Source organism: Nipponia nippon, unplaced genomic scaffold (genome assembly GCF_047370975.1).
Source record: "Nipponia nippon isolate SJK-2023a ecotype South Korea unplaced genomic scaffold, ASM4737097v1 scaffold_6, whole genome shotgun sequence".
Classification (NCBI taxonomy): domain Eukaryota; kingdom Metazoa; phylum Chordata; class Aves; order Pelecaniformes; family Threskiornithidae; genus Nipponia; species Nipponia nippon.
The window spans coordinates 53,109,164-53,131,235 of NW_028262380.1; the positions used below are offsets into that span (position 1 = coordinate 53,109,164).

The window sequence follows — 22,072 nt, forward strand, 5'->3', positions numbered from 1 at the left end:
AGCAGAGTGACTTGTTCAAGATCAAGTGCTTTTATTTCTAAATACTTTCTACTCAGGAATGCTGAATGTTTCTAGAATCAAGATGTTACTTTTTCAAGATACTGCAGATTAATTAATTATACATTAAATACAATCAATAGTCTTGTATTTAAAAAAAAACCAAAAACAACAAAAACACAACAAAAAAAACTCGATGAACTGGTATACTTTTTGCTACTTCAGATACTGCAAAGGATCCAAAAATATGTCAGTCTTGAAATTACCCCATTCAAGAAAATTTGATGAATCAGCCAGTCAGACAAAGAAAGATGTATGATTATATTTCTTCTTCACACAGAGAAAGAGTAAGCAGAAGTAGGTATAGAGCCCATATCAGTGGATTAATACCAAGCATAATTATAGTACGAAAGTATTGGTGTTAAAAAGGATTTCTTCTCCAGCTGTGTTGCCTTAGCCTACAAATATGCATGAATAGAGGGGGGTTTTGTTAACTAAACTTCACTGTATTGTTTTGATTAAATTGTGCAGTGAATGGCTATCTTACTTCTGTAAATAGCAAGGGACTGGAATTTCTGTTGAATTTTCTGTGTATTCACTGTCGCTTAAATTTATCTGCTGTGTGAATTAGTGTGCCACTTTCATTTGAGCAGGGAATGCAATGTTTTTACCTGAAAGGTATTTGCAGCTTTTCTGTAGGGTGGAGGCTGATCAGTGTTACGTTAGGTAATGATAAAAAATTTTTCATCTTTTCCCTGGAGGATGATATGAAAGATGGGAGAGGAAGACTAGGACAAAGATTAACAGCTCCACAAACTAGTTTTTTTTTTGCAAAGCTACATACCAATACCCTGACCTTGTGTTGGAGAGCTGCATCATTGCAACAGAAGCATCATCCTGTGCTGTCCGACATCTCTGTCATTGCTCGGTTGTTTCTCTCTGAGCTTCCACTCAGATCTTAACTTCACATTTTGATTTACAAGGTTTAGTATGGCTGCACTAAAGCCAGGACGCCAAGTAAACACTCACGGTTTCTCTTGCCTGTGGTTACAAACAAAAGGCTATGGAAATGTGGGGGGTTTTAGCATACTTGAAAAAGAAAAGGAATTCTGCACTTGACAGGAATAACTGCTCCCATAAACTTGTGTTGCTGTAGCTTGTACGTTACCAAGGTACATATATCAATAGAGGAGAAAGAAAAGCAGAGGACTGTTTGTTTCTTCATTACCCTTGGCAACAGTATCATCTGTGCCTTTCATTTTTGTAAATGCATTTTTCATACTCTGTAAAAGCTTATGTCTATTCTATGACTCTAAAAACCTGAGCACAAACGGGAGTGTGTGGATGTATACACTTCTGAAAGCATCAGGTTTTTATTTCTGTGTCATAACTTCTATAAAGAGGGTGTGAACATGGCCTTTGGAGTGCTTCAGATTGGCAGTATCTAGTGATCTAAAGCAGTGTTTAAATTTTATTTAGAAATATGTTTTCCTTATACAGTACTGCATTTTAAGTTCCTGTATGTGTTGTATTGAATGCGTACTCTTGTTTAATCTGTTAGTAATGACACATGATCTACTGCACTCACTGTAAAATGTTTTGAGTAGGTATGTCGTATTCTCCTGTCTCTGTTCATACACTGATATTCTTGGCTTCAGCTTTTGCATCTAAAGCAAAACAATGCCTTCACAGGTTGTATATTCTTTCGCCTAACTTCTTTAGTATGTTGAAATTTATCCCCTACTTCTACAAGTTAGCCAAAACCATTCTGTGTTATTTCACAGACATTTCATAAAGCAGGTAGGACTTACTTCCTGGGGAAGGAGGGGAAAATAAGTGCTTTTTAATTTGCTCCTTTAAGTAGGCAGGTATACACTGGGCAAAGATCTTAGGCAAATGTTGCTTGTTGCTTGTATTTAAAAATAATTTACTTGGTACTGAAAGGATGGTCTTCTAAATGCTTTTGGCACTCTTTCTCCAGCTCCTGCCAGTGGATGGACATCAAACACTACTAAACCACCTGGAACAACTGACCCAAGTGAAAAATTTGCGACACCACCTCAACTAAACGAGCAAGACACATTGGTTCAGAGGGCAGAGCATATTCCTGCGGGAAAGCGTACTCCCATGTGTGCGCACTGTAATCAAGTCATTAGGTTTGTATCTATTCATCCTGCAGGCTCTCTGACAGCAGGGCTTTGTTTTGCTTTCGTGGTTTTTGATTCCTTAGTCACAAATGGTTTAAGGCTCCATTTCAATAATGCAGAACACTATTTTCATGCATGGTTTATCTAACAAAACTGAGAATGAGAGTAACAATGGAGGAAAACATTGTGAACGGCTAACAGTCACAGCCTTACAACCTGTTTTACAGAGAACCAGAAAGCTGGGTGGAGTAGAAAGTAAAACCAAAGAAAAGTAAGCAAGTTAGTTTTCACTTATCACCCATTCCAATAAAATTGAGAAGATTAGCAAATTGGGAAACAATGAAAGCTTATAGTCATATAAAGACTAACTTGTCACAAATGTTGATTTATAAACCAGAATTTCTAATTGAGAAGACAAATAGCAGGCTCCATCCATATAAGAAAAGGAAGAAATAGAGGCTTAACAATTGCTAGGATTGGATTAATAATAATTTCCTGAATGTTAGATTTCACACTCTTTGGCAGGCTCTCTGGCCTTTGGGTATTATGGTAGCTAGTGTCCTTGACTTGGATGACATGGATATAAAAGATGAAGCGACATAAAAATGAGTTTGCCAAATGAGATTAAGTTAAATAAATTCTGCTGAGCCCCTACGATACCCTATTATTAGCCAGAATTTCATATGGAGAAAGAATTGAATCTGGGTTGCATTGTTCAGTCAGTGATTTCTGACAATTAGTCTCATCCACTTTTCGTGTCAATGTGCAAATCATCCTGATTTTCATCTACCTTGCATTTTATTTCTTCCCTAAAATAGAGATTTCCTGGCATTATTGGAAGAAATGTATTCTTTTAAAATGTTTTCTTGCTTGTTCAGTTGTTTGTGTTGTTGAACTACAAGGAGAAAGTAATGCATTGTAATATTTCTTTTTTATTCATCTATGTCCCATGTTTTCAGTGAACAGAATAGGACAGCCTTCACTATGTTTCACCATGGTTAAAGAAAGAGACATGTTTGATTAGAAAAGTGAGTTCTGAAAAATGAGGAGCCCTATGAGCTATATAAGTTTAGTTCAGAATAATAGAAAACCAGCCTTTCTACTTTGGCATTTTACAGCTTCTTGAGCCCTGGCTTGGATTGTGCATCAGAAGGTGCAGCTAACTCAAGTCACTTGATCTCTGGAGATTAATTGAGTCCAGCTTGCTTACTTCCATTAGATTTCCATTCTGATAGTTCACTACCAGTTCAGTTAACATCAGGTTAATTTTAGAGGACTTTTTGCTAACTGATTGGTGAGTTTTGGAGAATTTTTTCCTACTTCCATTGTATATGTCAAGGTAATAAAAATACATGATCTGAATCCCCTTGAAGCAATAGAAAAAACTTATACAAATTCCCAAGATAGGTGTACATCTTTTTCTAATACAGATTTTTTTTGCTTCATGGCAAAATGGATGATTACTATCAAAAAGGTCTACACACTTTTTGGATGAGATTCATCTGATTCATTGAACAGTTTGGCCCATATAATCTGACTTTTTTGTTCCCTGAGCAGTGGAGAGCTTTGGATTTGTGTCTAGTAAATAATATACAAGCAGCCATGCACCTTCCTTTTTGTTACCATCACTTCAGTTTAAAAATAAATACGAACATAGCAAATCCACTATATGCTGCACCTTTCATGAAAGAAACTTCAGCACCTTTTAAGGCACCTGTGGTTTAGCAGGGTTTGCTGATGCTCTGTGTGGTGGGGTCTCACAGCACAGTCTGTAGATCACTGCTGAGCAGCCAACCTCTCCTCTCAGCCCTTAAATCACTTGCTGCTTCTCCCTGTTTTGATCACCATTAAAAAGAGGATGACCTCCTACCCTGTAAGTAGGGGAGTGTATTGGTCCATGGAGCAACCTTTGTGCCCTAGTGGCTGCACGAGGAGAAAATGTGGAGCCCTACTTGACAGTACTTAGGCCATTGTCACCTATTGTAAGTGACACCTCTTCATGAAGAGTAACTGATACCCAGCTCTACCTTCTTTGTAATTTGCTGGTGGTATTTAAATCCTTATATTTCTTTGTATGTTAAATGCCACCTCAATTATTAAAAGGAAGCATTGCTTCATTTGAGGATGAGTTGATGTGCGTTAATCAATGCCAAATACGCCTAGTGTTCACAGCATACAGTGGATCTGAAAGATTGCAATGGCATTTTGAATTCAAGTTTTAGCATAATTACAGTTCATGGCCTTAGTGGTAGCTTTCCCTATGAAAAGGTAGGAGGAGGATCAAGTGACATTGCATTGTACATCTGTTTTGAAGCCAAAATGTGTTGTGGAGTTGGTTACTTTACACTCAGGCATAGAATAACCATGGCTGGTTGAGCCAAAAACATTTCTTAGAGACATCTTATAACTTTTTAATATATCTTTAAGTATTCATACCATGATTGTCTAAAGATTACAGTTTTTTCCAAAGCTTCATTAAGTAAGCTTTTCTTCCCATGTCTGAAAGAATCAAAGTTGCAGGCAAATTTAATTTCCCATGACCTACTTGCTGTGATGGTCTGACAAACTTTTGACATTTTCTGATGAAGACTTCTGGTTCCCGGGCAGTCTCACTGGGTGCCGCAGTGCAGAGCTGGCTGTCCCTTTGAAGCCCACATGTGTTTTCCCTGGATCTCCATTCAGAATGTACTCTTTGGCGTGTCCACTTGTGAATGATGATTTGGTTTTGTCACCTTTGCATACAGCTTTGTTATTTTAAATGCACAAGGGAGAAAGTACAAATGGTGCTTCCCTTCAGCATCTCCTATGCAGAAATTATATATCGTGGCATTTTCAAGTGAGGAGAAAAAGAAACTTCCTGGAGTGTAGACTGCTGTATGGTTAACTGTAAAGTGATTAGCCTACTTAGCAGATGTGGAAGTTCTTTTGATCTCTCTACCACCAAATTTCAGTTCTGGCTTGCTATCATAATAAAAGCCACATGAGAAGCTAGATTATCCGCATTCTAATACATCATGACCGTACTGATGAAGTTATATTTAGTTACAAGTGTAAAGATAGTGAAATTACACTTATATGCCTTGTACGTTATTTACTTCTCCTTCCAATTTGCCCCTATATTATTGCTACATGCAGGACCCGGATGTTTTAGGTGGCTACTGAATTTATGTACCTGGTGATCCTTTGGGGCATAAGATTCTGTAAATACTGTTGTAAATACATCAGAATCTCTTTTGTAAAAAATTAAAAAAATAATTACGACTCTTTGCCTCCATCTATGAGTTTGGTTCACGTGATCTAGATGGTGATGCCAGAAATTTGTTCAGAAATGCGGCCCCCTTACTCAAATCGGGGCTTTAAACTCCCTTTCAAATGAATACAGCAAATAAATACCTTTCATTACTGGAAGCTATCATTTCGATCGCAAAAATATGCACAGACCAGGAACACCTCCAAGTTCTGAATATCATGTTTTAGTGTATTTTACGTGGCAGGTGTTTATTTTTTTTTTCTTTCTTCCACACACTTTGGGGCAGCTTTTAAGTCTCTGGTATCATTAAGCTGCAGCATCAGGTTGACATGTTTAAACTACAGCCTGATTGAAAGTAAAATTGTATTTAGAAAGCGTTCTTCTGGACATATGTGTGCAGGGAGCCAGCCTGCTAATGGAACACCTCGGAGACATTGTGCAGGGCACGGCCACAGCTGTCTAGGGACTTTGGGAAAGAAACTCTGTAGATACACTCACAGGCTGTTCCCCATCCGTCTGGGTTCCTGCGTGCTGTCCTGAATGGCTAACCTCAACATGTCAGAGCTGTAAACTCTGGAGAGCTAAAGGCAGCAGATGTTGTAAAAATTCCTTCCCCTCCTGTCACTAGCGTACTTTCTTTCCATTGCAGAGCTAATCTAGCCTGTCGTTTCAGTGCAGATGGCCACAAACTCAATCCTACCTGGAGCCAGGAGAGCCTCTTCAGTGCCAGCCCCATGTTAATGAATCTGTTAAATTAGCCTATGCCAACACAGCGCCCTGAGAGCACTTTGTTGTACATAAGGGCTTGTATTGTTTGATCAGTACATAACTGAAAGGGCATTGATGTAAAAAGGCGCTTGTAGGGCGGCGGGAGGGTATCGGGTTAGGTCAGTGTTTGCACTGCTCAGGCATCCACTGGGAGAAAGGGGGCAGAGAGTTGCGCTTGACCCCGGCTCCCTCCTTAAAGGGCTACAAGCTGCTCCCCAGGAGCCCTTTTTCACTGCTTTCTTTCTGGTAATCAGAGGTGAATAGAAGAAGCTGTTAAACATGAAATATGTTCATCATCTCAGAAGGTGTGTGAGTTGTTCTAAATCTGTTTGACTCCCTTATTTTTGACTTCTCATGCTGTTGAAATTACATAGTATCTCCGGAGAAAACGTAGAAGAGAAATGGAAATAGTTACCCCCTACTCTGAATGAAGTTGCCCTCTGTCCTCTGCCCGCGTATATTCCCATCTTACAGTCAGTATAACCCTGGAAACAAATTTTAAGGTTTTTTTCTTCTCTATTGCTGTTGCTTAGTTCATATGGAAAGCTTATCCTACACAGAAATGTTCTTGTAGCTTACTCGATTTAAAAAAAAATGTTTAGCAACAGGGTGGTGATACTAGTACCTTACACTTTTTTTGCAGTGAAGTATTAGATCAGAAAAATGTGATGCGTTACTGAAAGAATGGAATCTCCATTGGTACTGCAAAAACAGGAAATCTGGTGAGGGAGATGAACTTGAACCACACATTTCACCTGAAACCTAAATTCTGGAATGTTGAGTGTTGGTGGGACCTAGGATGCACCTCATTAAAGTAAATAAGTTCATTAAAGAAATTAGCATGCTGAATATGTTTTCAAGTGAATACAGATACAATGGCATATGCCTGGAATGTATGAGTTACAAACTGAGAATTTTTTGTTGACTGAGAAATGGACAGTTTCATCTTGCCTATTAATCTTGTTGCATTAGCCAGACAAATGCTATAAAAGCATCATTATTTTGTGTTTGCAAATAGTAGAGGAAGCTCTGTATTTAGAGAAATTTAGAGAAAATGGTTGTGTTTTAACTAACTTCTGTGGGGGGCAGGGGAAAACCCAAACAAGCCAACAAAAAAACCTCGAACAACTGGGATGGGTTACCTGTAACAAATTTGTTGGATAAGCACAGCGACTGAATTTTTGTCTCACAAGAAACTGGTGTTATCAGCTCTTAATGGAGTCAAGTCTACTTGAACATTTGTGGCCTCAATACAAATGCACGCTGAAAGAGAGCTGATTGTGTCACTGAGTCAAGTATCTCTTTGCAATAGATGGAAATAGTTGGGAACATAGGGAACATCCTTCTTCTTCTTTTCCCTAGCAGCCACTTCAGCACTGTATTAAATGTACTTCTAAAATAAGATTTCTGAAATGCAGTGAAGCAAAGAGAATTAGTATTTATTGTGGTCAGGTGTTTCTGGGAGATAGTTCAGTGGGAATAAATCTAGTCAACACTTGACTCTTTCTTAGAGCCCGTAGGAGGCAAGAGGGATGGAGCAGTATAAGTTTGTGAACAGAGTAATAATGGCACAGAGGTATCACAGGTTAAGCCTATTAACAGCTTTTGCAGGAGCCAACCCAGGGGCATTTGCTGACAAAATCTCTTCTTTCTAACCAGAGGACCCTTCTTGGTGGCTTTGGGGAAGTCGTGGCATCCAGAGGAATTTAACTGTGCTCATTGCAAAACCTCGATGGCTTACATTGGATTTGTGGAAGAGAAAGGGGCACTGTATTGCGAGGTCTGCTATGAGAAATTCTTCGCCCCGGAGTGTTCAAAGTGCCAAAGGAAGATCCTTGGAGTAAGTGACCAGCAAGTGGCCTGTTTTTCAGTAGGAACAATAGCCACAGCGTTCCGTGCTTCTCTGCAATGAAATTCCCTTTTATCTGGCCAAGTCTCATTCCTCCAAACATACTCTGACATACCTTTTCAGCTCCCATCATGTACAGAATATGTTTTTGGCTCTTCTAATGTTGAGCCTTTTCAGTCTCTTTGAGAAAAGGTGCTGTAGTCTCCTTGGCAATTCCAAGTTCAGCTCCTGTTTTCATTAAGCTGTTCTGTAGCTGCTGTGATTACTAAATTTTCTTGAGCAAAATGCTTTTAATTGGCAGCTTTTTACAAAATTGGGAAGAGGGAAGAAAAGTAAATAATCCTCCTTAACTAAGCTGAGTGCTGGGGAACATGCTGGTTGGCTAGGTGTGAAGTACTGAAATATTCCCAATGGTAACGTAGCTAGAAAGACACGTTATCCTACTCGGCACTAATATTGCTGATTTGAGCCTGCCAGCTGATCCTCCACCACTTTCCTGCAGACAGCAATGTGTCTGGACTCTTGTGTAACTGGGGTCACACAGGGCTCTGGCAGCGCAATTCTCAAGTCATATTTGGCACTATAGCATCTTCCAAAGCAACACAGAGCAGTCATAATTTTCTATGTGATGTTTTCTAATTAACTATTCACAGACTTGAGGAGACATCGGAGATGCTGCTTTTCTTATTTCAGGGGACTGTTGTGGTTGAGATCCTAATTAAAATGGAAAAGGTGAACAAATGAGTTGTTAAATCTGTCCAACTCTACATTGAACCTTCCAAAAAATGAAAGGTTGCTTGTGACAAATAAGGAGATGTACCATAAATAAAGCACCTTATTAAGTTTAACATCAGCAGAAATTGTGTGCACAACCCATTTTCAAAGCAGCATTAGGAAACAAAGTATTCTTGAAACGAATCAAGTGTGGAGGCATGGTCACCACAATCTAGTCATCACATCAAAATAATGTGTTAATAACACCTTTTCTAATCCCCACAGGAAGTAATAAATGCTTTGAAACAAACTTGGCACGTTTCCTGCTTCGTGTGTGTGGCCTGTCATAACCCCATCCGCAATAACGTCTTCCACTTAGAAGATGGCGATCCCTACTGTGAGACGGGTAAGAAGCAACACAACCAAAGTTTACTGCAGCTGTGTGGGGAAGCAGAGCTTAATAAGGTTGGAAAAAATAATAATTCCTTTTTCTCAAGCTTCACTTCAGACGACGTGTCCCAGGAAATTCATGTAACTTTGATATGTCAATTCAAAGCAGCAACAAATGCTGTAGAGACTTTGAGTTTGCAGCAGGAGAAGCTGGTGAGAATTTCTTCATCGGTTTCAGCAGGAGCAGGCTTCTTGTCACTGGTTTTACTTGTTGTTCCTGTTAAGCCCTCAGCTGTAGGCATCAGTGATACAGCAAAGCATTAATTTTAAGGTGACTTTCTGGCTGGCTTTAAAATAATCTGGAGTTTATGTAAATCTGCTTATTTACTAAACAAGCAAATGCCAGTGCAATAATCTGTTTTACTTTGAATAACCTTATTCACAGCTGGGAGGGACTTGCAAGAGTAAGCAGTCTGCCCAGGAAGTTTTTTGCAGGATCAGGGATAACATCTGTTGAACATAAGCTTGGGATAAAAAAACAGGTTGGCAGGGGAAAAATACAGTGATATGGTTATAGCACTTGAAAGCCTGATGAGTAATATTACGTGAAAGATGTGGCTTAGAAGTTCAGAGGGATTCTGGTTTGGTTTTTAGCAGTTCCAGCTAATCGTATCTTTTTGATTAATTTGAACAGTTTTTATTTATGTTGGTTTCCTAGTTTGCTTAAAACGTTCCATGTACCCTTCTGATCTAGAAAAGAAATAGGTAGTATTTGTAAAACAATTCCCACAAAATGGAAGAGAAACAAAATTGTATCAAAATCGCCTATTTTCACACTGCATTCTGTTTATATCCATGTTGGAACCATCAGTCAGGCCTTTTCTGTGTTTTTCCTTCCACAGTAAGGAGCGTTATAGTTTAACTAGAGGTGGAAGCGGATTGACCAGGAAGAGATTTAGCATGAAATCCTAGTGACCTGTTTGGAGCTAAGATTTCCTTCTGCGTTGATCCCACAGTTGTTCACAGCAGAGGCCATGGAGAGTGCTAGGTACTGAAAGGATGAGGAAAGCAGGCAAAATTTATCCAAGATTTCTCTGTCAGAGCAGCTTTAATGAGGTGTTGGCAGATACAAAAGGACACAGTAGGTTATTGCTAACTCACTGGCACAAGTAGGGTAACATGTTGCTCCTATTGAACTCGTGGAGCAGCAGAGGAAATGGATATATGAGCAGCATCCTCCAGTGTGACAGCACGGTGAAATTTCATCCTGAAGCAATCTGAAGCCCCTAATCTTGGAACCATTTGAAGATTCAAGAATAGTACTGGAGGAATCGATAACTCCCCTTTGGGTGGAAAGCTCGTTCTGGGTTTGTTCTGCTAATACTGAATTCTTGTTCCTGCCACCAAATGACCCATATGTCGTGCGGCGCATTGATTTGTGCTACTATTACGACTCCCGTGCACAAATGCGCATTTTTCTATACTGTGAGCAGGAAACACTGGGATAAAATGTCAAGAATATTATACTTCTCGTAAAGTTCATTTCTGAGATAACTTGTGCTAGCAACTTTCTAATGTAGACACATTCTGTGAGGTGTTATTGGCAGTGATACGTTGTAATGGCTCTGGCTCTCTAACTACATGTTAATTTGAGATATATTAATTCTTCAAAGTCTTTCAGTCCAGCTGGAGTTAAGAGTCTATGACTAATTTTAAAGAAATAAGGAGTAAATGTCATTGCCAACTTTCCTTCTTCCTAGTGCAAAGAAGCGTTCTAATTTTAAATCTGTATTTAAAATTATAACAGCATCAGCTATTAGTATTAAGGGGGTTTAATGGGCAAAATGTTCTGGTTTTGGATGTCAATGCTAAAATTTAATTAAAAGTGCAGATATCTATAACTTTGAACTTTTTTTTTAAGTGCAGAGTTAGTAACCTAGCTTTGAAAATGCTGTGTGCAGGAAGCATTGATATGTGACCGTATGAGAAGTCTGCCTTGGAAGGCTTCTGTGGTGTCACAATTCAAGCATGCAAAAGAAAGCTGATGCCCTATTCTGCCTTATCTATTGCCCTTTCTTCAGAAGAAAAGCCAATAAAGTTATCAACACAAAGCACAGCCTAACTTACAAAAGGCTTTAACTACTGGCACCAGAAAAATATCAGTAAAAGATTCTGTATGAACACGAATGCAAAGAGCTGAAACAGTATGGTCATGAGACCATGTCCTTCAGGGGTTTTGGACAGAGTTATTCTACCATTTGACATTTTTATTGTCTTTCTTCTGCTTAAACACTTGCAAATTCATGCCAGTAGCAGGGATTAATGAAGGTGATCAGTGAAGCTGTTTCTTGGTACTGGCAACTATCAAGGGCTTTGCTTTTCCAGAGCACTTGTGTTGCCTGTCCTGCTGAGATGCCTCCTATGATGATGCTTTTTGAGGTCATCATACAAAACACTGTCTTACTGAACCAAAACAGGACTCTTCCCTTGGGCTTGACACATGTGATAAGCTTGTGTTGGCTCTGCTGCAGTAAGCACTAGAGCTTCAGCAGATGTGTATAATTTAGTAGAGAAACAAAATCTCCTTGTATCCCATTTGCCACTCCTTATAGGGCTCCTTGAAAACAACCCCTGGCATCTAATTTCCTTGTCAGAGCCAGAGTGTTATTGTTGAGGATGGAGTCCAAAACTTCATAATGGTTGTCACTCTATAGTTCATCATATGAAGATGTAATGTTGCATGACATTATGTGTTTGGCATGGCAGCATGCTGATCCCAAATTCTCTTGTGTTATAGCACTAATGCTGTTGTCTTCTGTGCAAGAAAAAACGTTTCCTTCTTAGAATGGGGTGTTTGAGAGTTGAAATAAGCGGAAAAGAAGAGACAACTTGGGGTGAAATTTAGGTCTGCACAGGTAGGCAGTGGAGGGCTGTGGTGACTTGTAGCCCCTGAGATGGCTCTGCACACGGAGAGGCGAGTTTCACACACCGAGACTGTGGGGATGGAGGTGGGTGTCAGTGCCTCCCACTGAACTTTATACATGTATTTTATCCTGCTAGTCTGCCCTGCTCTCTCTTTTTCAAGCTCTGCAGTCGGTGGGGAGTATGAACGGTTCAGTGCTCTTGGTTTTGGTCCCTGCTCTCTGAGACTGCTGGAGGAGCTTTTCTCTGCTGACTCCAGGGGAGCCTCCAGAGGCACCAAGTCAATCCAGTGCCTAAAAATGAATGGTGCAAATACCCTTCAGTGATTCCAGTCACTAAGAACCATCCTGACACCCTACTGATACTTCTTGTTAAATGCAATAAATATATTGCCTAAAGCCTCTGGTTTGTTTTTGGTTTGGTTTTTTGTGTGGTGGTTTTTGTTTTTTTAAAAGCCACATAATAAACTGCAGTGACTAGAAAACTATTGTAACTTGATCCAAATTGCTAGACTCTGTTTAGGACAGAAGCCTAATGATTGCATGATTTTATGTAGTGCAGTCTGGCGCAAATATTGTACCAGAATGTTGGCAGGAGTTTGTTACTTGCTGAGGATGCCTGTTGTGTGAACAGCCAGGGTATGCTTTCAAGGCAGAGCTGAAAAGAAGGTAAGGAGCACGTGGAGCCCATGTGGGTGCTCAGCAAGGAGTGCATTTTCTGCCCCCCGCCCAAGTGCACTATTGATCTCAAGGAAATGAAACACCAGCAAGATGGAAGCATTGCTCACTTGAAAGGATAAGGAAGGGGATGAGAACTGAATTAGTGAGGAAAGGAGGGCATCCTGGTCTTTCGATCTAGGATGTCTTTATTCGATGTACCCAGTATTATAAAACTCGACAAGTGCAAACCCACTGCCATTGAAAGAAAAGCACAAAGGTTTCAAAGGGTCTGTCTTGCTTTTCTGCATATGATTTGCCTATAAAATCTCTTTGTATTTGTTTGCAGATTACTATGCCCTCTTCGGTACTATGTGCCATGGCTGTGAATTCCCCATTGAAGCTGGAGACAGATTTCTTGAAGCTCTGGGCCACACTTGGCATGACACTTGCTTTGTATGCTCAGTAAGTAAAGCTAGTCTACATTTTAAAGAAACTCATGGCAGCAGTGCTTGTGCTAACCTGACCGATATGGGAGTTAACAGCTATAACCTCATTCAATCCTCTGAGCCCAAACAAAAAGCACTTTCCCAGTTATTTGGAAGGTGTGTTGCTATTGTGAGCCTTTGGCACCGGTCCAGAGGAGTTGGGCTGGATTGCAGCCATGTGTCCTAGCATTTAACCCTTGACATTTACTTCCTCGGAGCAAGCGTTGAAGGCCATACAGGAGCAGGCTGCGTTTCTAAAGTAACAAGAGTACTTTTGACACAAAGACCCTGTAGCCAAAATATCACCTGCTAATATTATATGACCCAAAAAAAAAAAAGTCCCAATCCTAATGACTGGATTTTTTTTTTAAATGCTAAACCTAACTCTGCTCCCAGTTAAGAACCTGTTGACTTAAAGAAAGGAAGGTTGTGCTTACATCAACCATTAGTATTACATCAAAAAGAGTATTCCTAAGAAAAAGGTAATAATTCTTATTCTTTGAATATATTTGTGCATAGAACAATGCCATGATTTGGCATTCTGAATAATGTATGGTGTGATTCATCCATCTGTATTGGATGATCTTTTCTTTTTTTTATCCCATTTCAGGTATGTAGTGACAGTTTGGAGGGTCAGACTTTCTTCTCCAAGAAGGACAAGCCACTGTGCAAGAAACACGCTCACTCTATCAACATCTGATACTTGGAGCTTATCTTGTGTAACAAATGTACTGAGCAGAAAGAAAGGTTAAAATGTCCATGTTCAATAATTGGTTAAAATTATTTATATATGATTTTCTAGAATGGAAGAGAAATGTGGAAACTTGTGGAGGGCGTTGTATGCTATTTTCTAGAGCGTTTATCAGTTAGGGTTTTGCTTCATAAAAAGATAGGAATCGGGAATTGCACCCAAGCCAAATGATGCGAGTGCCTTTACCTCTGCTCTTGGCACATTACTATATTGGTTTCATGATTTTATGACCACATTTATATCTGCTTCAGTATGAGAAGTGAAACGTCTATAAAAATAAATACCTGATATTAAAGTCTTGGTTTTGCTGCTATTCAACAAATAAAAGGAGATTGGCTTCAGCGATCCAGATCACTTTATTGTGCTGATGTTTTTTAAAGTGTGTCTAGAAGTATTGCAGCTAAACTCCATTAAAAGGAACTGAAAGCAAAGATAAGATTACGTGGAATATATAGGTCAACAACTGGTATTTTTATCTGATACTCGTATATGTGAAGCCTTCTGCAAAATTACATGTACCTGTGCCTTTGCAGTTAAATCTCTGATGGGTCTGCAAAGGACAGAGATTTTTAAAAAGCAATTAAATGAGGCGGTGGCTATGCTGGTGAACAAGAATAGTTTAGAAGATGCCACTTAGAAGAAAACATAAATGGGATACTCTTCCTTAACTCATGTACTACCAGAACACTAGCCAAAAAAACCTGCTAGTGAAGGGTGTGTTTGACAGGATGGAAATGTGAGATCAGATCTTAAAAATAAGGGAGCAGGGAGTTACACTCATATGTTCTCAGTTCAGGTTTTAGATAGTTTTAAGTGCCTTGGAAGAGGAAATTGCACTGAATCTGCAGGTAACAGTGGTTTATATCCAGAATGTCAGACTCTGGTGTTGAATGAGGGAAACTGCTGAAGTGCAACTGAGGACATTGTTTTTCTCTCAGTACATTCTTTACCATGTAGCTCATGAATATGTATATTGGTGGTGTGCCAGGTAGTGTACCGAAAACTTACTTTCTTGCTCAGCTGTTATGATTTTTATTAGTTTAGGTTTTATTTCTCTCTTTTACTCCAGATGTAGGGAATATATTGTTGAATAATATAAGATTGAGTTAGGCAGCTCAGTTTCTCTCAGTTCTTGCAGGGGAGCAGAGAGACAATGCTGTCATTATGCATTTACTGCGAGCCAGGAGATGTAGCCAATTCTGTGGCTTGATATGAATTTCGCCTCCATACAGAGGATCAGCGCAAGACTTGTGCACCAGTTAAGTCCCACTTAACTTCAAATTAGGGCTTAAGTGGTATGGAGCAATTGTAGGCAGATAGGGAAGAGGTGGTGACCCTCTGCATGGGGTGAATTTTGCTCCAGCAGAGTTGCACAGCAGAGAAGGGGGCCCTGTCAGGGCCAGATCAGGTTCCTGAAGGAAACTGAATTTACATGCTATTTAATTCAACTGGGATGTCAGAGCTGAATTGTTAGTCTTTAGTGCTCTTTCCAGTAGACATTAAAAGCAACCATTTACTGGTTTTGTTGTGGTGGGTTTTTTTGGGTTTTGTTTTGTTTTTTAACTGATACAAAGGACAGGCTTATCCATAAAACCATGGGGAAAATCACAAAAAATTGCCATGGTTGAGTAAAGCAATTGTAACAAGGAACCTCAACAAAAGAGGGGGGAAAGAAAACTAAAATTGCTGTACTGAAATATGAAAAGATATTTGGCTTTCTTATTAATTCAGTGAGACAGGTTCACGTTGTGGGGGTGTTTCACTTTATTTCCTGAAGTTGTTTTTCTTCAATACTACCACATTTCTTTTTTTAACTTCTGGTGGTACGGAAGAAATGGCATAAAGCTGTTTAAAATGTTTACACTCTTGTAGATGTACCCTTTTGTGAGTTTGGCTGAAAATCAGAAGGGTAGAAGCAGACTGGACCAGATACTGTAATATATGAGCCAGGTTGCTTTTGAAATTAGGTGGAATGTGGAGAAATGAGACCTGGAGACTAGGTTTCAGTGGAGCTATATTGCACATGCGTGAGGAAAGAGGACGGGAATGCACAGGATAAGGCGTAAGGCGTTCAATAATTTCTGCAATTCAAACCTTGCTATTTTAAAGTAGGATAGAAACTTTTCAGTTTGCCATTGTCCTTAAAATCAAATTGAATTTTGTTTAGTTTCATAAGTTTAATTGGAACTATATTTCTTAATCCATATGCTCTAGGGTTTGAAATTTTGCAGTCGTTAATGAATTTGAGGACAAAAGCCTGAAAGGCTCCAATAGTACTGCTTCATTTAGCTGCTTTGCCTTTTAATTTCTGCTTTTATCTATTTGTTTAAAATGTAAAAGGAAGCATAGAGTCACTGATACATAATGAATATTTAATGGCTCTACCAAATTATATAAATCAACTAAAAGGAACATAATTTTTATCGTTATTTTAATAAGTGAGATTTTAGTAGAGCACTTTATAATAATGCCGTATATCTCACTGAATATTTATTACTTTTTTTGTTTAGGACTATTTCATACTGGTATCTTTGTATTTTGTTTTATTTGTAAGCCTGCATATTTACCTCTAGAATCTTTGGGTCTGTGAGCATGTGTATGTGTTTATATATACTTCTCTAGACATGCACACGTACGCATGTACATTGAAAGAGATATATATATGCACATATACATACATATATTTGACTGCAGAGTTGACATAGCAAAAATCAGCACCGTTCCATCATCATTTGGGGATTTCATGAGATTCCCAACTATTTTTCATACAATATGTGTAGCATTCATGTTTTGAGGGAATGTTAAAGAGTCAGGAGAGGCATGTTAGTTACATAACTACTGTAGTTTTTTGCATGCATTTTCAGTCAGTAATTATTTTTCTTCCAAAACTGCCTGTAAGAGAATTGGGTCTAACTCTGTTTGAAGGTATAAGGTCTTTATAAGTGAATAATTGAATCATGATGACAGTTTCAGTATATTGTAACTAAATAATTCAGAATTATGTGTAAATATAAATGCTTAATATAACAATGCAATAAACTTTTAAAAGCAAAAGTTGAGTTGTGGTTCAGTGTGTGTTGGTCTGTTCAGTTGTGTACCTGTTTCTTCATGGAGCTACTTGCATCATCTAGCCACATGAGTGGCTTTGCAAACAAAAGTAAGAAGGGGAACTACAGCAATTCACAGATTACTTGTTTGAATTTCCTTTTTTTTCATTGTTTTATGCTAAACAACCAGCTGTTAAGTCCTGGTGATTTCCTTGCTTGTGTTTAATAGTCTTTGGCATCAAATTTTAGCTGTTCACATTTGCAAATTCATTTATAATTAAAAACCAAACCAAACAACTAAACCCAACACAAACCCCCAAACTCTCTGTCTGTCCTCAGTTGTTTTGTGGTTGTTGGATGTTTTCTTTTTCCTAATCAGTCAGTAAAAGAAAGTCATGGTTGTACACATGAACAGATATCATTTGAGTTGCTTGTTCTTCAGTTTTTTGGGGTAGAACGGAGGTTTGCTTCACAGAAAAGGACCTGGGGGTCCTGGTGGACACCAAGTTGACCATGTCCCCTTTGTGACAAGGAAGACCACCAGCCTCCTGGGGTTCCCTAGGCAGAGCTTTGCCAGCAGATTGAGGGAGGTGATCCTTCTTCTCTGCTCAGCCTTGGTGAGACACATCTGGAGTGCTGGGTCCAGTGCTGGTCTCGCCAGTACAAGAGAGACATGGACGTACTGGAGTGAAGAGCTAGGAAGATGATTAAGGGCTTGAAGCATTTGTCATACAAGGAGAGGCTGAGAGAGCTGGTACTGTTCAGCCTGGAGCTCGAGGGGATCCCATCCATGTGTACAAATACCTGGAGGGGGGAGTAAAGAAGATGGAGCCAGACTCGGCTCAGTGGTACGTAGTGACAGGGCAACTGTAAGGATGGTCAAACACTGGCACAGGTGGCCCAGAGAGATTGCAGAGTCTCTGTCCTTGAAGATACTCAAAACCCGACTGGACACAGCCTTAGGACTAGACAAGGTCCCTTCATCTCCAAAGGTACCTTCCAACCTCGGTAAGTCTCTGATTCTCTGTCTTTTCTCAAGATGGAATGAAAGATGGAAATATGGTATTGAACACTGTAGAATATGTAACAATGTAAAACTCAGTATTGGCCAATCAATACTGATTTGCTGTCTTTACTACATTCTACCGCCCATCTAGAATACTTTGCAATGCTTGTTTAGAAGAGTTTAATATTTTTCCTAAGTTGAGACTGTTCAAGGAAACACCGCCTGCTCTGGCAAGCATTATCTGATACTGTACTTAGCCTTGGCACGCAGCAGTCTCCGCTTTCACCGCGGGATACTTAACCATCTACTATAACACGGCCAATTACTTCACGATAATACCAGCCTGGTAAGTATCTCTTAACTAGGCAAATGCACTGTTGTTTTCTACCTTTATTTACACAAGTGAAGGAAAACACTGCACACAGCTCTATAAAATTTAGAGGCAACTTTACAGAAAACTTGCCTCCGCTTCAGTGTTTAGGCTACGAACGAGACAAACGTAAGTCTATTTGCAAACAGTATATTAAACTCCAGAAGCCAAACTTTTAAAGGCATCAAGTCTGCATTTGACGTTTTAATGGCAAGAGTTTGGTTTCTGTCAATCACAACGTCATGTAACATTAAAATGCACCGACAAAAAAAAGAGATCTGTCATTCATTCATTAAGACACTGTAATCCAGTGTAAGATTTATAGGCTTAAAACTCAATGGCGTGTTTTCACAATAAATCCACTTTCACTGCTCAGCACAGAACAAATCTCTCTGTCACTCAAAATGTTTGCTGGTCAAAATGCCCTGTATGGGATCTTCAAAGGGTTTCTCACAAAATTGCATATAAATCCTTTTACCAGCAAAGGCTTAATTTAGGTTCGAGTTTTACTTTCTCGGGACATTGGTTAATATCTTGTGCTCAGACAAGATCTTGGTTATATCAGAAACACATAGGGCCTAATTTATTATTAGCAGTCTGGTGTTAATTAGGGGGAATTACCAGAAATAGTTTGCTTGATGGAAATTTATTATGGGATCACACTTTACTGATGGCAAAATAGGAGTCACTGAAAGAGTGCAGCTCCTTCTCGTAACCAACTAATTAATAAGGTGCCAAAATTCCTCTGAGAAGGGTTTGGTCCTAACTATGGGAACCTCACAGAGCAAATGGTTCCTATGCAGTATTTAAAATTTAAAAGAGGAAAAGAGAGAGGAGAAAAAGCTGCCCAGCAGAAGTCTCAAAAGTGGTATGGCTTTTTCTTGAATTTATGAAAGAAATTATTTAGCTGTGTTTCCAAGCTCATTAAAGAATTGCTTTTCCCAGACAGAAAAACAACAGCTAGTTTATAATCTCGTTTGGTATGCTTGAACTTGGTTTTCAGTTTTACTTGTGCATACTGCACACTACAGCTTGTAATTTTATGAATTGGGCTTATAATGAGCTTTTATATTGCTCTTTATTGCTTTGCCTAAAGGTCTTTTTTCATTATCATTTGCCATGAAAGCTGAGGTTGGCATAGATAGGAAACTTGTGTTGATGACTGAAAAATAGGGCAAAGTAGTCACACCTCAGATAAGCCCAAATCTAGTGCATGTATGGCAGTCTGGGGATAGAAAAGCACTGTTTGTTGTTAGAGGTCCCATGAAAGTTTTACTTCTGTCAGAATGACATGCTATAATAAGATGGAGTGCAAGCAAAAATGTCTCTAAAGAAATTTAAAATCACCATGCTAAAATTTACACATGGCTGACTTGTAAAAATATTTTCCGTAAGATTTTTTTAAAAAATATTTAGGATGGTAAGGTATGCAAGTTGTAATAAAGTGCTTTTGTATTTGCACTGGAAATACCTTAAACTCTTTAAAAATGTCTAAAGTTCGAGTATATTTTAAAAGGTTTCTCCTATACTGTGAAACTAAGGATCGTGTCATTGTGCTGTGAGTAATATTCACACTTTCCATAGGATCACAGTTATTTCCTTTTCAGTACTCATGCCTTCGCTTCGCTTTTTCTTACTGCTGGGCAGTGCCGTTGTTTGTTTTAAATTATTTCAGTACCAGATAATCCTGTCAGGTGTGTCCCTTATTTCTCTTTGGGATGCATCAATGAAACGTCAAATATTCCTTTGGTAAATATAAACTTGCACTAAATTTTGGCATGCTTTCCCACCCAGAAGTTTCCGCTGGAAAAATAACTCGAGATACTAGACCGAAGCGGTAATTATATCCCACATAAACTCTTTCTTTCCCTTGAAATCCACCAAGCAAAAGGGAAACATATGAAAACAAGTGTAGGGCCAAAATTACTGATAACCTAAGCAGATACAGCCTCACTGATTTCAAGTTATTCCCCTCCAAATTAAAAAAGACTGGTATCAAAACTACATTGATTTTATGCTTACATTTGCCCAGATCAGAATTAAACTAAGGATCTGGGCCCGTGGTTTTAGCAGGATTTCCATTAAGTGTCACAAATCTGCTTGAAGAATGCTCTTTTTGGGTAGATGACAGAACGGCTGAGTACCACGCTACCCAGAGCCAGGAATATCGCTACAAGAAATAACACTGCTTCCTAACAGTGTATTTCATTTCTCAAATCTCAGATGTTCAGCATCTCTGGATGAACTATAACAGGTTAGGTAAGAAAGTGACAATCTTTCCCTGATACAGATCTGCCTGCTTTAGCACTGTGCTGATTCGCTGAAATTTAATTGAATTGTTATACACTTCCACTCAAATAGAACATAAAATTTTTGTACTCGCCCTGTGCTTGGATCGATATGCTCTGAGAATAAAAAGGATGGTAAAATCCTAAATAATTTGGCTCTGCATGAAAGACGAACTATTGGTATTTGCATTAAGCTGAGGTACTCTCTGCAGGTTTTGCTCACATCAGAATTCTTCAGCTTTTCTTGCCATTTATGTTGTCCTAGCAGCATTTCTCCAAATTATGTAAACCCTTCAAAGTGTCCTTTAAGGGTGGATTGAGAATTATTCAGATCTCTCAAAAATTACTGGAGGATATATTTTTTAAGTTCATTTCCGTTATTGAAAGCGTTGCTCATGACACATAAAGCAATCACTTACCCTCTCCTGCTGTGTGCAAAGAATAACTTATGTTTTATAGGGCAGAACTTTTTTCTTTTTTTTTTTTTTTTTATTATAGGGCCTGCTTTTCTTTGTATGTTCTCAACCTGTGCCTGTTGGGGGCAGGTAGGGTATAAAATAGAGCAACTTAACATTTACAGCACCTAGGGCCCAATCTTAGACTTACACTTGGCTTTAAACAACCCCAGTGAAGTTAATCTGCTCTGTGACTTGTTTTCCCTGTGTGGTACGCACTGACAATCAGTAGGGGATTACTGGGAAATTCTGACTGGTGGTATCTGGAGAAGCAAATAGGTTGGGCTTTCTCTGAAATAACTCGGTGTATATCAACGGAAGTAAAATGATACTACAATAAGGCTCCAAATTTGTCTCTAAATCTTGCATATTCTTCCTTTTTTATTTATATATTTTCCTAAGTATGTGTCTAATCAAGTTCTTTTTCCCCACTTTTAACAGAACGCATCTCACAGTTGGCTAGAAGCTCCCCCTTCAAAATTTGAAGAGATGTTATTTTTTGATGCTTCCCTTTTTCATGTATTCCAAGTGGATGTCTATGGTGTCTTGGTATAGATCAGTTTCGGAGGATGCTCCGATGAAGTCTATGATAGTCCCCCAAAAAAACAGCAACAGTAAATTTTTTGCTTAAAGTTTGTCTTTTACAAGGTCTCTAGAGCTTTGGCATAGGTTTTCTAATACCATATTCATCTTCCAGGCAGTTACATGATCGTAGTAAGAGAATCTTGTGTTTTTCTGCTCAATGGCGATTAGAATTCAAGGATTGTGGTGTACCGTGGGAGCACTGGATCACTAGTTAGACAATGTTATGGTACTCCTGTGAAACCAAGAGTCGTAATTTGGAGTGTGACGGGATAGATGTGGTGATGGTAGCTCTGCTATACAAAGGGTGCAAACAGTTAAATGAAAATGAATACATGGGAGCTGTGGATTATCACCTGCATCCTGGCTCCAGCTCCCTTCCTTGGATAGGT

The 22,072-nt window shown here is 39.0% G+C and overlaps 1 protein-coding gene across 14 annotated transcripts in view; it reads left to right on the forward strand.

Moving 5' to 3' along the window:
* The window catches only part of PDLIM5 (PDZ and LIM domain 5), a 129,853-nt gene extending 112,862 nt beyond the window's left edge, over positions 1-16,991 (forward strand). For all 14 annotated transcript variants that reach the window (XM_087735845.1, XM_087735853.1, XM_087735851.1 and 11 more), the window contains 5 exons: positions 1,979-2,153; positions 7,822-8,002; positions 9,011-9,131; positions 13,043-13,158; positions 13,792-16,991. In XM_087735845.1, the coding sequence (XP_087591971.1) occupies positions 1,979-2,153; positions 7,822-8,002; positions 9,011-9,131; positions 13,043-13,158; positions 13,792-13,881 (683 nt within the window). In that variant the 3' untranslated portion in view covers positions 13,882-16,991. The remainder of the gene's footprint in view (positions 1-1,978; positions 2,154-7,821; positions 8,003-9,010; positions 9,132-13,042; positions 13,159-13,791) is intronic.
* The last annotated feature ends 5,081 nt before the right edge of the window (positions 16,992-22,072 follow it).